Source organism: Hippichthys cyanospilos, chromosome 19 (genome assembly GCF_059441005.1).
Source record: "Hippichthys cyanospilos isolate Australia breed blue-spotted pipefish chromosome 19, RoL_Hcya_1.0, whole genome shotgun sequence".
In the NCBI taxonomy this organism is placed as follows: Eukaryota; Metazoa; Chordata; class Actinopteri; order Syngnathiformes; family Syngnathidae; genus Hippichthys; species Hippichthys cyanospilos.
The window spans coordinates 16526154-16542138 of record NC_142387.1 but is presented as its reverse complement, the minus strand read 5'-3'; the positions used below and the strand labels follow the sequence as shown (position 1 = coordinate 16542138).

The window sequence follows — 15985 nt, the reverse complement described above, 5'->3', positions numbered from 1 at the left end:
GCTTTTCAAAGCTCCTAACATGACCATACACACATATATATATATATATATATATATATATATATATATATATATATATATATATATATATTCATATATGGTTTCCGCGGTTGGGATCTATGTTAATTTGCCCCAGGTAAAAACATCCAAATTGTATATACGTATTAGAAATTGTTAAAAAAATAGTATAGTCAGTGCGACTTATATATACTATACACGTATACAATGAAATCAAATATTGAAAGGATTTATTTACCTCTGGGTGGCGTGACCAGCTTGTTCTGGCCGTATTCCCTAGTGAGGCTAGCTTAGCCTAGCCTAGCCTAGCTTAACCGGTGTGATATTTCTTGATTATTTCTAGCTCTTTAACATCATTAGCAATCTTGGGACCCATGGTTAACCAGTTCAAGTTTGAATTAAGCACTCGATTGCACAATAACTACAACATTGGAAGCCCTCTCACACGAAATAATGAAAACGCCGACGTCTGGAGCGCAATTAAAACGGCGGAGAGGAGAAAACAACGTCACAACACGTCTGCCGCCGCGCTTGAAATCCTCCCGAAAGACGAAAAGGCAGCCGTCTTATTATTAATAATGGATCGGCTGGCTTTTTTTCTTTCTTCTTATTTTATTATTTACCAGTTTGTTGAAAGGCGTCACGGCGGCCAGGAGAGGCAGGAAGGTAAGGTGTCAAACTTGGCTTTTAGAAGCGCTTCTTTCTTATCCGGAGCGCCTGTTTGGCGTCTGCGCTGACCCCGCCCCCTAGGCCAAACGCATCCTCGCTTCTTGCCATTCAACGGCGTTTCCTATAGGTGGGCTCGGGCGGGGTCACTCCACTTCTGCTTTCGCTAAACACTTGCTTTTGTGCGGCTCATAAAAGAGCAGATTTCAACAAAAAAAAAAAATGTTTACGCCGCGCGTTATTGAAAACTCTTCTTCTGTTGACCTTTGTTCAGCAGCCGCCGCAAATGTACTCAAACTCTCTCCATAAACATTGGGAAAACATAACTCTCAAACAATATAAGACGCTAAGCGTAAAATGATGGAAGGAAACGTTGAAGCCCCCTGTCACGGTATTGCGCAGTATTCCAAAGTCCGTGTCGAATGTTTTTTGCCGATTGGCTCATGTATATTCCGCATATGCGTTAAAGATGGCATTTGTTTGGTTTTTCTTTCATTTTTGCAATTTTTTATTTGAGGAGTAAGCAAAACCCGCCTGAAATTTACTGCCGTTTCTGAGGAGATAACCAAGAATGGTACGATTCATAGGATAGCAGGATTACACGCAAAAAAAAAAAAAAAAAAAGCTTCTGAAACTCTTCACACCTCTTACACATGACCCGGGGTCAAATTGACCCGAGATATTATTACCACTCCAAACAAACAAGACCGTTTATATAAATGCAATATTTTTATATGCGAGTGGTTTTACAATCAAAATCAGAGTTTTTGAACCTTTTGGACAAATAACCGCACCCCCGGGTCATATTGACCCGGCAATATTATTGCTGTTCTTGTGAAAAGAACAGAAGTCGGTGTTTAAAGCAAAAGGTTGGATTTGAATTTGACACACTTCTGACATGTTTGGAAGAGTAAATAGGCGTCGGGTCAAATTGACCCGAGACGTTATTACTACGCCAAACAAATGAAACCCGCCCATGAAAATGAAGTATCGTTAATCTGTGAGTGGGTTTACAATGGGAAACGAGGTTTTTGACGCTTTTGGAGCAAATAACCGCACGGCCGGCGACATTTTCGCCGTTCTTGCGAAAAGACAAATCTTTGGTTAAAACCAAATTTGAATCTGACACATTTCTGACGAGTTAGGAAGACTACTTTGGAAGACGTTATTGCCGTACCTAGCATACAAACACAACGGGAAGGTCGAAATGGGAATATACGCATCCTTCAAAAAAACAGTCCTTAAATAAGAGTGGCCACTCCTCGACGACGGAGGCGGAACTTTCGCACGATCTCTTTGTTTCTCTGCCACGACGGGACCGAAGCGACCGCGCGGTCGAGCCAAACGGCGACACAAGAACGACAAGCACGTCGACGTCAAATCGTTGTTTATTCCTAGCGTTAGGGTACCTAATAGACAGTCTTGAAGATTTTCTCTCTTAGAAGTAAAAACCAAAAAGTGCTGCGTAGTCATTGACCAAAGCAGATATTGCGACATCATGGGTTCAATACAGTTCACCAGCATTACTGTTAAAAAAAACACAAAACAAAAACAACCTGCGGTGAATGTTGGAGCTTTGGTTCTTGAGCTGCTTGACTAGCAAAATAAATAAATGAATAAATAAAAGAAAGAAATCAGCTTTTGCAAGATGAGTGAGGTCAAGATGGCGCTACACGGCTTCCCGTTGGAAGATTTTTTTTTTTTTTTTGGGTGGGGGGTGGGGGGTGTCAAGATTGTCAAGGTGGTGAAAAGGTTCCTGTACAAATGTGCATAACAAGTCGACAGCTTTGGTCCGGCCCACCCGCACAAAAAAGAGCAATAGAAAAGAAAAAATCAAAGCAAAACACTCTCGTGTGTGTATTTTACCCAACATTTTTTTTTTTTTTTACATTTTTGGTCACGCTTCATTAAAGCTGAAGGAAATCCATTTAGAAGGGCGATGCCCGACACGCGAAAGCCGGCGGTCCGCTTCCCGGACAAAAGTACGCAGCTCCGATTGAAGACTCTTCCCGAGGGGCGGACGGGATCCGTCCCGATACTTTTGCTGGAAACGGAGGATCGGCGAGGTTATTTGGCGGGCCGCCGTTCGGCCCCGTTACGTCGGCTGGGACTTTGACCCGACGAGGCGCTTTCCTTCTTGAAATCCGCCGTCCGTTCTTCAAACCGCAGTCGGTCGCTTTCCGACGGGCGGCGCCGCTTCGGGGCCCTTTAGCCGCGTGACACGCAAACGTCGGCGACATTTACAAGGTTTTTCTGTCCCGGTGGTTTTCGGGTTGCCTTTTTTCAGTTGAAAGCGAGCCGACGGCGCGGCTCCGAAAAAGTCCTTGAGCTGAAAAAGTCTCCGGTGTTCTTTGGCTCGGTGGGCTTTGGCAACGCAGCGACCGCCGCCGCCGCCGTCCTCGCGGCGCTTGACAAAGAGCTGGAAAAGTTGTAGAAAGTCAAGAAGAAAGATGCGGACCGTTGGGATCGTTTGTGTATGTACACCAAAAGAAGGAAGGAGAAAAAGTCTACAAATGTAAAAATGGACATTTAGAAAAGCACTTTCCCATGCCGCGTCCTTTGGTAAAGAGTGTTGTCGTTTGGTATTCCCCCCCTCCTTCCCCCTGACCCGGCCCGGCCGGGGGCCGTGTTTTTGTACAGCGGCGCCTCGACTTACGAGCTGAATTCGTCGAGCGGCAAAAAAAAAAGAGGGCGTGCTCCACGCGCGGGTGTCCGCGTTTTTTCTTTTCAGGGCCGCGTGAGAGAAAATAGACTGGCACAAGGTCCAGTTTTTTTTTTTTTTACTTTATTAGATAACGTATATAAAAACAAATCAATAAAGCGAGCTATCCACATTCATTTGGAGTGGCCGCGCAAATTTTGGGGAGGGCGGGAGGAGGTCCCGCTCAGGCACAGGGAGAGCACGCAAACCCGCGACCCGCCGCTAACCCGCCGCTAACCCGCCGCTAACCCGCCGCTAACCCGCCTTCCTCCGCGCCCCCTCGCGCCCGAAAGAAATTTGGAAAAAGTCAGTACGAGGTAAATCCGAAGCACGCGGGTCCGTCCGGGGAAAGGGGAAAGTCCATTGCGTCCGCGAGTCGAGGCGCCGCTTCACATTTGGAGGCGGGCCTTGCTTATTTCCCTTTTGGTCGAGCGTGGGGGGGGGCTTCTCATTGGGGCAGGTCGCGGAGCGGGTCCCCGAGGTCCGGCGGGGGCGGCGGGCCGGACCCCCCGCCGGCGGCGGCGGCGTCGGGCTGCTTGAGCCGCTTGATGGTGTTCTTGAGCGCCTGGCGCTTGTTGCAGAACCAGACGCGCACCACCTCGCGGTCGTAGTTGAGCTTCTCGGCGATCTGGGTCATTTCCTGGCCCGACGGGTGCGTGTTCTTCTCAAAGTGGCCGTTGAGGATCTCCAGCGCCTGCGGCGTGAAGGAGGTGCGGCGCTTGCGCTTTTTGGAGGGCTCGCTGCCGATAAAGTCGCTCAGGTTCTGCACGCCCGAGCGGTGGCGGGCCTCGGCCTCCGCCATCCAGCGCTCCAGAACCGGCTTAATCTTCTGGGCGCTTTTAGGGGTGATGTCCAACTTCTCAAACCTGGCAGGATATAAAAGGCCGGGGTTCAGTTTGCCTGTCAGACTGCTAGCTATCGTGCCGTCTTGGCCTTCCTGCGGTAGGAAAAAGTGGCTTCTCAGGATGGTGTGTCTGGGGAGAGTCCAGAAAAAAAAAAAAACAAAAACAGGCTTACTCAAAGGCTGACCGCCGCCACCAACAAACAAACCAAAGCAAAAAAGAAAAACCGATGAGACCCTTCCCCGGGACCGGGAAGTCGCGCCCCGCCCCGCCCCGCCCCGCCCCGCCCCGACCCGACCCGACGGCCGCCGCACTTCGCTTAGAGTGGAAAAGCTCTCGGAAAAGGTTGACCTCTTCGTCGCCGCCGGCCGCGCGTAGCTCGCGTATTCATCTTTAGTCCTTTGGACGGTACTGTAGTTCCGTAATAAATAATACTGTCGTGGATTGAACACAATCAACTTGCTTTCCGGAAATAGCTCCCTTTTCTTTTGCCTTTCATCTCCATCTTTAGCGGACTCTTTAGCGGTATAATCGCATGTATTATGTCCATGCCACATCATCCCGTATTTCGAAGACCCGTGACCTAACAGCAATATTTTGAGCTTTTTTCTCCCCGCGAGGAGCGCGTGACTCCGCGCAATCGAATGGAAACGGAGCCAGGGGGCGGGGCACCCGTCGCACGGCCCGCCGCGCTCGCTAACCGAAGGCGAGTTAACATACGCGGCGAGGACACGAAAGGCGCGCGCGCGCCTGTTTATTTTCCCAGCTAATGGCTTTTAATGTAGGCCATGAATATTTGAAAGCGGCCCGCTTGTGAATATTGCATGGCGGGATGCGGAAGCGCAACTGGCATTCGCTCCGTCCGACGCGCGCGACTTTTCAAGGGCGGAGGAAGGAGACCGGGAGGGAGGGAGGGAGGGAGGAGGGAGGAGGCGGGGCTCACCTGCAGATGGCCGACTGGCTGTAGGCCGGCCCCTCGGCGGCGCTGAGGGCCTGGCCCACCTGCGTCTGCGTCAGGCCCAGAGACAGCCGGCGGATCTTGAAGGCCTTGGCGAACTCGCGGATCTCCTCCAGGTTGACGCCGTCCACCTCGCCGGGCGCCGTCCCGGGCCCTGCCGCCCCGCGCAACGCCGCGTCAGGCCATTTCGCGCAGCGCGCCGAGCCGGCCGCCGTCCCTTCCGAAAGATCCGGGAAGGGACGGGCCCCCGGGTTCGGACGGCGACCCCGGCGTACGGGGAGAAGGGCCGCCTTTGAAGGCGCGAGGGATCGCGACCTCCCGAATCGGAGGGCGCCTCGCGGCGGTCTCCGTTTCTAAAGCCGGGGCGCCGAACCCATCCGCGCCGCCGGGCGATTTCCTCAGGCTATGGCAAACGCCAAATGTCTTCATGTTTTATGATGGCTACCGCCGTCGCGCTTTTTGGACAACCCGTTGTTGTAAAAACCGCTTTGACGGCCGCGCGCTAGCAGAAATTCCTAGCGCTACGTACATTCCATTCCCCCTCCGCACCAGTTGAAAAGAGGCCATTCACTCAAGTTTGGGGGAGAACGTTGACTGCGAGAAGCTATTCAATTCAGTCAACCCTATTTTGGCGGCCTTAATAACAAAAGAGTCTTTGCGCGTCCAACTCTGCACTGTATTATCAGCAAAACAAACAAAGAAAAAAGAATCAAACGATGGATGCTGTCACCGTAAGCCCAAAAGCGGCGCTGAAGAACAAGGAGGAAGCCTTCCCGCGCTAATCGCCTCGCCTCGAGACCAAAGACAAAAAAAGCCGGCGAGACGGGCGGCCGACGTGCGGGCGGCCGACGTGCGGGCGGCCGACGTGCGGGCTACGTACCGCTTGGCAAAGCAAAGTTGGCGCCGCCTGTCAATTATTCATCCGGGTCATTAGCGATCAATTATTCAGGGGATCCGGCGAGCGCGTCCGAGCCCGAAATCCGCATCATTCAGAAGTGTGAAAAAAAAGGAAGGGGGGGGGGCGCTGACGCAAAACATTTGGAAGGAAGCCTGGCACCAAAAAAACAAACATTTCCTCCACATGGATTAATTTGTGCCGGTGTAGTTCCAAAAGCTTTGCGTTGAACCCTCTGCTAAGTCGCCCATCTGAAAGTTCGCGTGCGTTTTCAAGACGTGCCACACTTCCAGTATCGCCTCTTTTTTTTTTTTTGCTACAATGCTTTTTGATCTATTTTTTTAATTCTCTAAATATGACCGCACGCGGCCCAAAGTATTTGTAGAGCGGTCCCGCCGGCCACTCACCGCCGACCAGCTGTCCCACGCTGAGCGCCGAGGACGAGGAGGCGGACGAGGACGAGGAGGGCTGGCGCGGCGGGCTGCGCCGCCGGCCCGGGTGCAGCGAGCCGGACGAGGAGCGGGACGAGGACGACGAGCCGCCCTGCCAAACCACAAAGAGCCGTCGCCGCCGCCCTTCCTCGGAGAGCCGGGGAGAAAGGGGGCAGGCGCCGACGGGTTTCCGGGCGCCGCCCCTGGAATCGATCGAGGCGCCTTTGTTCGCCCGGACCGGAAACGAAGCGGCGCAAAGGCGCTTTCCGGGCCCGAACGTCCGGACTAGCAACTTTTCACTAACTCTTGAAGTTCCGCTCTCGGAAAAGGCCGCGCCGACGAGGGCGATTCAAAGCGGGCCGGCGAAAGCCCCGGGCTTCTCAAAAAGGCGGAGCGGCGCCGCCGTAGCGCTCCAGCTCCCGTTTTTTTGGGCGGACCCACCTGCTGCCCGGGCTTGATGGGCGACAGCGTGATGCCCTGCGTGTTGATGACGGGCAGGATCTGATTGCCGATGACCGTGGCGATGATCTGGCCCTGCGCGTTGGTCAGGAGCTGCGGCGTGATGGGCGGCACCTGCAGCGCCGCCCCGCCCCCCGGTTGCCCGCACGCCCCCGCCGAATTGCCCATCAGCGGGATGGCTCCGATGATCTGTCCGAAGAGGGGAAAAAACAAAAGGGGAAAACCTGTTTATGAGCGCGTGAATGAATGGCTCAAAAAAAAAAACCAAAAACAACGGCCAAAGGACACAGGAAACCTTTTTTATTTTGTTGTTTTTTTGCATACACATATATATTTAGAAGACATATTTGCAAGTCTTGACATAGTGAAAAGTCAAAGATTTGTGATATAAGTGATTTTTCTGGCATCTTTTCTTTTTTGAAATGGAATGAGTTTATCACTAATAATTGCTGAATAAATAGCAATCGATGAAAAAAATGTTTGCATTGAATCTCGTCGTTCGGTTAATCGATGTAATAATTGCCAGCGGACTGCCAATTGAAAGTGACGGCTCTACTGTGTGCGTTAGAGCTGTCAAAACTCATCCATTTTTCAACATCTATTTATTATAATATTTACTACATATGTAATTCTATAGATAATAATTCATTATAATAATCATTATACTGATGATATATTTATATAAACACTATTGTATTTATCACCAATAATTGCTGAATAAACAGTAATTGAGAAAAAAAAAAAAATGTCACCAATCCAGGATGATAGATGGCGACGCGCCGTATGAGAAAGCAAAGAGTGAGGAATGCGGCGCCCACCGCACCGCACCGCACCGCACCGCACCGCACCGCACGCCGCAAAGGTCAATGGCGAATAGCCGCTTGGGTTTTGGCAGGAGTGTGTGAGGCGGTGCACACCGGCGGGCGCGTTAGCCATGGCGGCGCGCACGGGTGAGCGCCGGTGCGCTCGAGTGCCTCTCCACACAAAAGCGATTTTTTTTTTTTTTTTTTGGGTACTTGTAATCAGCAAAGGTGGGACTCGAAGGCAACGGACGCCACTTTCAGCCGGACGCCGCCAAAATACCACGTCAAGGTCGACGAGTCTTTGTTGAAGAGCGGGCTTCGCTCGATTGCTGATTTGTTTCCCTGACTTGAGGCATGGGCTAATGTCATTTTTTGTTTTTATTACGATTCTTTGATCTATTATTATTTATATGATTATTTTTTATGCGTGGATGATGCAAGTATTTATACTGATTACATTTAATTATATATTTATTTATTATGATTTCTGTATGTATATTTATTACATGTATAATCTCGTTTATTATTTTATGACATTCATTTTTTTTTCATTCTGACGTTGTGATAACCTTGAGCAAATAAATGACGGCGTTCAAACTACAGCTCGGGATTTTTTTTCCCTTAGGGTTAGGGTTAGGGTTAGGGTTAGGGTTACAAACTTCATACGCTGACATGGCTTTTTAAATGTTCTTAGCAGGCCCGTCACGTGGACGCGACGTAAAACAAACAAAGAACTCGGCGATTGCCATCTGCTTTTTTCAGAGGCATCTCGTTGAGTCAACTCTGCAAGCGCGAGAGATAGCGTGTCACCGTCCTGCACCGCGCTTCCCAAATTCCCAAAAACGTCCAAAAGTGGAGCGCGGCGACGTCCCGGCGACGTCCCGGCGACGTCCCGGCGACGTCCCGGCGACGTCCCGGCGACGTCCCGGCGACGTCCCGGCTCCCGCGTTTACGGTCCGCTTGACTCGGGCCTTTGGATTCTCCGCCATAAAGTCAAAGGCGGCGTATTCACCAGCGGGGGATGAGGCGGGCCCGGCTCCGCACGGCTCCAGCCATGCGTGCCCCCCCCCTTCGCCCCCCCGGCTTTGACATAATCGGGGGAATCGTCGCGAGCGAGGCGGGTCGGCAATCTGTAATTCATCCCCGCCACGCCTCATTTGCCCGCGTTGCTTCGCATTAGGCCGCAGATAATTTATCCGCTGTACGCTCCCTGCCACTTAGCATATTTTATTGCCGCCCCCGCCCGCCCCCCCCTCGCGAGCTCCCCGCTCGGCACGCCGGCGCGGCGGGGGGAACTTGTCCCGCTCAATTATTCATGGCGACGGAGGCGCTAAGTGCTTGTAGCGTAAGCGGAATAAAAAGAGGCGGCGGGCGCGACGCGCCATCCCGCCTTTACCGGCCTTTACCTCGGCCGCCGTCATTAGTCGGCGCGCGAGTCACGGGCGCCGGCCGGCGCGTCGTTTTTCTCGGCGGGGAGACGGCCGGCGTTCGAGCCGCAAGGCCGTCCGAGCGTCCGGCGCTCACCTGTCCTTGCCCGTTGGTCACCAGCTGGCCTCCGCCTCCCTGCAGGTTGGACAGGGCGGCGCCCAAGGCCTGCGGGCCCGCCGCCATGGCCGCCGGCCGGCCGGCCAGAGGGTTCAGCGGCTGTCGGGACAACAAGCGCAGGCGCAAAGCGGGCTCAGGAGAAGATTTGAAAAACGCCACGGGCCGCCGTCAGCCCTCGTTGGAAAAGGTCCGGCGTCAACTCCTCCCATCCCAAACGCATCGTTTTTTTGGAGGGTTTAGACCTTCAATTTCAGATATTTTGCGATTGTTTTCTCCAGCTTTTTGGCAAAAGGAAGTTCTGGTTTTGTATTCACATATATTTATTTTCTTTTTGAATGTTATTTATTTTATACCTTTGAAATAATACAAAAGCCACATATATGAGCTATTCGAGCACTTTAGGTACTAATGAACAAAGTATCTTAAAGCTACTACCTGAAGTATTACCTAATTACCTAAAAGTAATTACCTAAAGTATTATATAATCCATTTAGTAGCAGTCATTTTAAGAGCCCTCTTTCACCCCGCCCCAAAAAATATATAGATCGCAGGGACGGAACGTCGGGACCCTTGAAAAAAGCCCAAACATGTGATCCACCGATTCAGCCATTATTCAAAGGTTATTTAGTCTCCAACTCCAAATGACTCAAAAGACATTCTGCGCTGGAGGGGCGGGTGACAAGCCATCGCGGCCCGCCCGCCGCCGCCGTCGCGTTGACGAGCGGAGCCGCGACGGGTCGCCGGCCCGGCCGGCCTCCCGCGCGTGATGTCGTTTGGGCTCGAGTGGCAAATTGGCTTTGGAAAACACGGAAAGCGGCTGTCAAATGCGAAGGCGACGGGCCGCGGTCCGCTTTGAAAAGCCGGCCGCGCTCCCGGGACCCAAGCGCCCCGCCGTCTTCAAAGCCAAGCGCGGCAAAGCGCGGCAAAGCGCGGCAAAGCGCGGCAAAGCGCGGCAAAGCGCGGCAAAGCGCGGCAAAGCGCGGCAAAGCGCGTGCGCTCATCGGGTTAGCTCGGGCCCGTATATTATTATTACACTTTCTCAAATCTAATGACGAGTGGGGAAGAAAAAAAATCAATACTTTTTCATTGACAGTAAAGGTTAAGCACATTAAGAATGACACGGCATTTGTCTTATGAAATCATATTTCATGTCGGCGGCCCCCCTCAAATTGCCCGTGATTGATATTGCCTGGAAAGTCATCCACTTCTTTGCCTTCCTTTATTGTCTTTTTATGTCTTCTTTCCACCCCGCCGCCTTTTTACTACGCGCTGGCGCACGCACGCACACACGTACGTACATTACGCACGCGCGCACACACATTTCAAAAATGACACTATATTATACGGTATTTAAGTCATTTGTAATCTAAGGCGGGCGGCGCGGGGATAGCGCGTCCGCCTCTCGGTTCAAAGGGCCCGGTCGGGATCCGCCCGGCTCCGGCCTTCCCGTGCGGAGTTTGCGCGCTTCCTCCCGCGTTCCGAGAACACGCGCGGCGGGTGAACCGGACGTACTCGATTGCCCCGGGCGACCGGTTGAGGGCGTCCCCCGCCTACCGCCCCGAGCCGGCCGAGGTAGGCGCCGGCCGGCCGGCCGGCCCGCGACCCTCGTGAGGATTACAGAAATGGGATGGCCGGATCATCGAAAGCTAAAACTCCGATCCGCCCGGCGGCGTTTCCCGCGGCTCCGAGCACGAATTGACTTGTAAGCTGCTGTCAAACACTTTGACGAAAGAAAGTGTTGAAAGCCGCGACGCGGGGAAGGATGAAGGCCAAACGTTAACAGGCAATTAAACAAAGGGCGTCGTCGGAAGTTAAATGGGCGTGAAAAGCGAGCGGCGAGCGTGTTCGCCCGGCTAAACGGGCCATTTTCCGCCAGGGCGACTCCTCCGAATGATTGCGCGCGTCGGACCGGATGAAGCGGCGTTTTCTCGCGGGCTTTTTTCTCGCGCGCTCCCCGTGTCCGGCCGCTTTTAGCCGGGGACATATTACGCCGGCGTTGGAATGAGCGTTACGAGGCTGCGGTCGGCCAAACCGCGCATCTTCTCAAAGGGCCCCGAAGCCTCATTCCCACGAAGGAGGGAAGCCGGGCTTGGTCGCCGGCGGCTTTTCACGTGCGGCGCAGGGGGAAGCGGCGCGTTGCAAGACGTACGGCGTGAGCGGACGGCGCGCAAGACGAGAAACGACGTTCGGTTTCCGAATTGGCGCGGCTCCCGAGGCCTTTGCGCTAGCTAACGGAAGCGGAGAAGCCAAGCTTTGCGTGGATGCCATATTCCAGAAGCCATATTCCAGCTTTTCTTGTGCGGGGCAAGGGTGGCGGTAAACAATGAGGAAATGACCTACGTTTTCACGATCGCCGGAGCTCCCCAACGGTATAATTGTAGTACGTAAAGGGGGGCGGCGCCGACACGTCCCACGCCTAACCCTAACCCTAACCCTAACCCTAAACCCCCGGCAGTCCATGGCGCCGCGCTTCCCTTTGCGCCGAGAGCGTCCCCGCCGCCCGGCCGTCTGGTCGCGATAGGAGCCGGCGGTCCCTCATGCCGCGCTCGACGCGACGGAGCGTGACGAAGCGTGACGGCGGAGCGGTCGTACGCGCGGCCGGCCGGCCGGCCCTTGTGTGCTTAAACATCAAAATGCCATTAGGGCCCGGCAAACGCCTCGGCGCCGGGCCGTCCGTCGCCCACCGCTGGGCCTCTGCTGCGCACCTTGTGAAAAATAAAGGCTGCCTGCAGCAAGGCCAATATGAAACTGGGCCACTCAAAAAAAAAAAAAAGCCAAGCCAAGCCAAGCCCACCTCCGTCACAGAGTGTTGGCGGTGTCTGACGTTCTCCACCGGCATCTTTTATTGCGTTGACAGGACTTTGACTGTATTTATGACATTAAACATGGCCACCAAATCCCTCAAATAACATGCACTCGTCTACAATGCATCTAAAAACCCCACTTAAAAAGCCCGTTTTTTTTCTCTATCCTAGTTTACGGTCCCCCAACGATCGGATCCATCCGTCCGTCCGTCTTCTCTAATACGCCGAGCATAGCAAGTTCCCACCGCGTAGGAAATGTGCTATCATTTTCTTTTTCGGCGGGAAGCGACGCGACGGCATCCGTGCGACGCAAACGAGGGCGAGCCGCACTCGTCAATCGCTCGATAAAGCGCCGACGGAGCGCGGATGCGGCCGTCGGTCACCTTCCGGCAGAATTGAGCGCGCATTTAATCGTGCCGTAAAATCCCCCCCACCCCCCATGTCCGGCGACTGAAGTGGTTTGTCGGAAGACTTCCCGAAGAAAAGCATATTTCTTCTTCACGTTATGCTTTTAAACCGTAAAGATAAAAAAGCGGAGGGACGGCCCAACGGGCTTATTTTGCACCCGGGCCACTCGGTCCGGGGGACCCGCCCCGACTCCATACCTCGCGTAATAGAGCGGAATACAATCGTCCGAATTGTCTTTTCCATCTTTTGTTTGAGTTATTGTTAGAATTGCGCAACGGCGTTTTCCGAGGCTGGTAAAGCCGACATTTCGGAAAGATCTGTGTTAGAGTTGAGTCGAGATTGATCAAAAGTCTGGAAAAGAAATCGTCTTCGTTGAGAGATCTTTCATTTGAGGCTTCAAATCGCTTCGCTCTTCGGGACCACTGTCCTTATTTTCCATTTCAATATGTAGATATGTAAAAAGATTCCAGAGTGAGCTCTTCAAATTCCAGGACCAAGTGAGTCCCTGTAAACGGTACGGCGTCGTCCAGACAACCCTCTCCGGCGTTTAATATAATGATCCAACTTTTGTTTGATTTCATTTTACCAATCCCCTTTGAAAATGTCTTTTGCTCTCGTGACAGAGCAATATAGCATTAGAATGACTTTAATATCCCGCTAATCAATGTCCAGTGATCTTTTGATGTCTTCAATTCAATATGGGGAGGGTCAGCTGCCGCCGCTGCCGCCGCCGCCGCCGCGCGCCTCCATAAACACAATAAAGGTAAGCGATGACTCTCCGCCGAAACCCGGGCGCTAATGAAGAGAAATGGAGGAGTTGTCATGCGTCCCCCGCCCCAAAGATGAATGGCGCCCCGGATCGATCGTCCGGCCGCCCTCTCGGGCCCGGCCCAAAATACGCGCGGTCCGCTCGCCTCCGCTGACTTGATGACATTTACATCCGCCTTTGCATCGATCGCTCCACTTTTTCAGGAGCCCCCCCCCGTCGACCTCATAAGGTGGGAAAACCTCAAAACGGATCTCGCGACTTGAAAGCAAAGGCCGAACTATTCGCGGCCGTTTGGGTACCAACCGCACTCCTCAAAAAGTCTTCTTCTGGCAATCGAGCCGACCGAGGTGGCGTGACATTCGCGCCAACGGTCCGGAAAAGAAACAAATCCAATGGCAGACGGCTCTCGCGTCAGATCGGAAGGTGTGGAGCGATTAAAGGAAATCTCAAGTCATCTACGATGCGCCAAAGGCCTCATCTGGCCATTTGAGAGACAATTTTCCATTTCGAGGCATTTGACGGTCTCAACTTTATTACCCATCGGTGACAAGTTTCATTTTTGGAGCACGGGTCCTGGAAACTGACACTGGCATTGGGGGGCCACGTTTAAAGACGGGACGGGCCAATTTGGGGCCTCCAGTTTGACACCGGGAGCACATCGGACGAAAAGCTAGCCCAAAACGTTCATTTGAGGACGGACCTTTTTGTCTCTGCAAAGTAACGTCCCCAAAGGCAAAAGCGGGCCGATGAAGAATTGGTCTCCTCCGCCCTTGCCTATTCCGCCGGCCGGAACGAGCCGGGCCGGGACGGAGCCTCCGGACGGGCGGGACGGAGCCTCCGGACGGGCGGGACGGAGCCTCCGGACGGGCGCGCCGTCTCAAAGCCGAAAGGAGCCCCCCCCCCCCGAGTCGGGGGGAAAGCCGGGCGGGGCCGGCCTGCCGCCGAGTCGTAAGGAGGCAAAAAATTGCGGGCGCCCGCAATTTAGCCTGACAAATGCGCACTGTTGACTGAAGCAGAAAATAAGAAGCGCGCATTTCATATGAATAATTATAAAGACGAGGGGCGGAAAAGCAAGCTGACCATGACAGGCGCCCCGCTTTTATTTACTCCCGAGCGGGGATTAGCCGCTCGGCCGGCCGGCCGGGCTGCCATTTACGAGCTTTGGTGGGCGGGGCGCTCCCACTCATATGCTTCTTCCGTTGGCGCCTTTGCCGCCTGGCTTTGACAGTGCGGCCGCTCGCTCTTCACCCACTCAAGAAAAAGTCTACGGAAATGTTCGTTCGGAACCTTTTTTAAAAAGGTTCAAAAGCGCCTGGGTACTGACAATGGAGACTCACGCCGCTTTGAGGTTTGTTAATGACGACCGTATTCCCGAGTAGGACGACCGTCTTTGGAGACGCTTTTGTTTCCAAGGCCGCGCTTGGACGACCGGCCTCCCACATCCGGAACGTCGCGGCGCAGAGACGCGTCCAGTCGTCCGCTTTGCGTGGAGATGATCAATCGCTGCTCTCTGTTCCGTTTGTTCGCACGCGGTGGGGAAAAAGGGCTTTGGTCTTTTTTTTCTCTCTGCCCCCTCCACAAAAGGACTGGAAATAAACGCAACCTATCTCATTTTGTGTGGCAATTGTCTTTCTATCGCCTGTTTTGAACTCATTTGTATGTGATTTGGATTGTGTGCCGGTTGTCTTTTTGCCGCCTCCGGGCCAGGGCCCTCTTGAAAAAGAGCTTTTGGATCTCAGTTCCCTGCTTGAATCGAGTAAAGCTTATTTTCTTTGTTTTTGCATCCTGTGAGAGACACGCCTACCCAATCTCAAGTCCACGTGCAAACCTGCTGTTGTGCCCCCCCCCCATCCCGGCGCGGACAGGCCAGATCGGGCTCGGCCGGCGCTTTCTTTAACGACGGGGCCGGGCGGCGACCTTGAACGAGCCCTCCCCCCAACTTTGGAAGACGGCGGGAGGCCGGACCCCACGCGGGGTGCCGTTCCACCGCCGCTCATGTCTGCTGCCCGTTAGTGACCGCGGGCAGAGCGGCAGAAAAAATCAAATCAAATAAAAAAACTGGCTTTTAATGCGAGTCAAGTCCAAAGTCCCATTTGCGCTCCCTGCGGAATCTTAGGTCGACGTTTGTCCTTTTTGCAGGCCACGCCGGAGCACTCGCATTATTTTTAGAAATATTACTGCCGCGTTTAGCTGATAGAGCCTTCTCGGAACCTTTCCCGTCCGGAGGTTTCGCCGGATCATTCTTTTACTTCCTCTAGTCTATTTTTCTGCAAGATTTCTCAGCATATTTCTCCTCGTATTTGTTCATTTAAGCCAGTATATTTGCACTTTGAGGTCTAATATCTTTTCATTGATTTTTCTATTGTTTTTTTTGTTTGTTCTTACAGTATTACAGTCAGATCTAGTATTCAGTAATGCTGTAAAAATACTGCACACGCTCTCACATTGGTCTTGTCATCGTTGTCGTCATCGCGGTCGTCCTCATTTCATTGTCGTCGTCGTCATTATTGTCGCCGTCGCCATTTTGAAAAAATTGTTGTGAGGGTTGACAGTTTAATGGTCAGTATTGCGCCACTGTTTGCGTTCAAACGTCCGCTTTTTCTACCAAAACAATGGCATAACAATGGAGATTTGCATTGTTTGATATCATCGTGCTACTCCTACTATTTGCAATAACGCTGTGCTG

The 15985-nt window shown here is 52.9% G+C and overlaps 1 protein-coding gene across 1 annotated transcript in view; it reads right to left on the bottom strand.

Annotated features, from left to right (window-relative positions):
• Positions 1 to 2054: 2054 nt before the first annotated feature.
• The window catches only part of pou6f2 (POU class 6 homeobox 2), a 42501-nt gene continuing 28570 nt past the window's right edge, over positions 2055 to 15985 (bottom strand). The window contains exons 6-10 of the mRNA XM_088402477.1: positions 9298 to 9417; positions 6953 to 7159; positions 6488 to 6623; positions 5171 to 5339; positions 2055 to 4359 (exon numbers count right to left, since the gene is read on the bottom strand). Coding sequence (XP_088258603.1) covers positions 3834 to 4359; positions 5171 to 5339; positions 6488 to 6623; positions 6953 to 7159; positions 9298 to 9417 — 1158 coding nt within the window. The 3' untranslated portion in view covers positions 2055 to 3833. The remainder of the gene's footprint in view (positions 4360 to 5170; positions 5340 to 6487; positions 6624 to 6952; positions 7160 to 9297; positions 9418 to 15985) is intronic.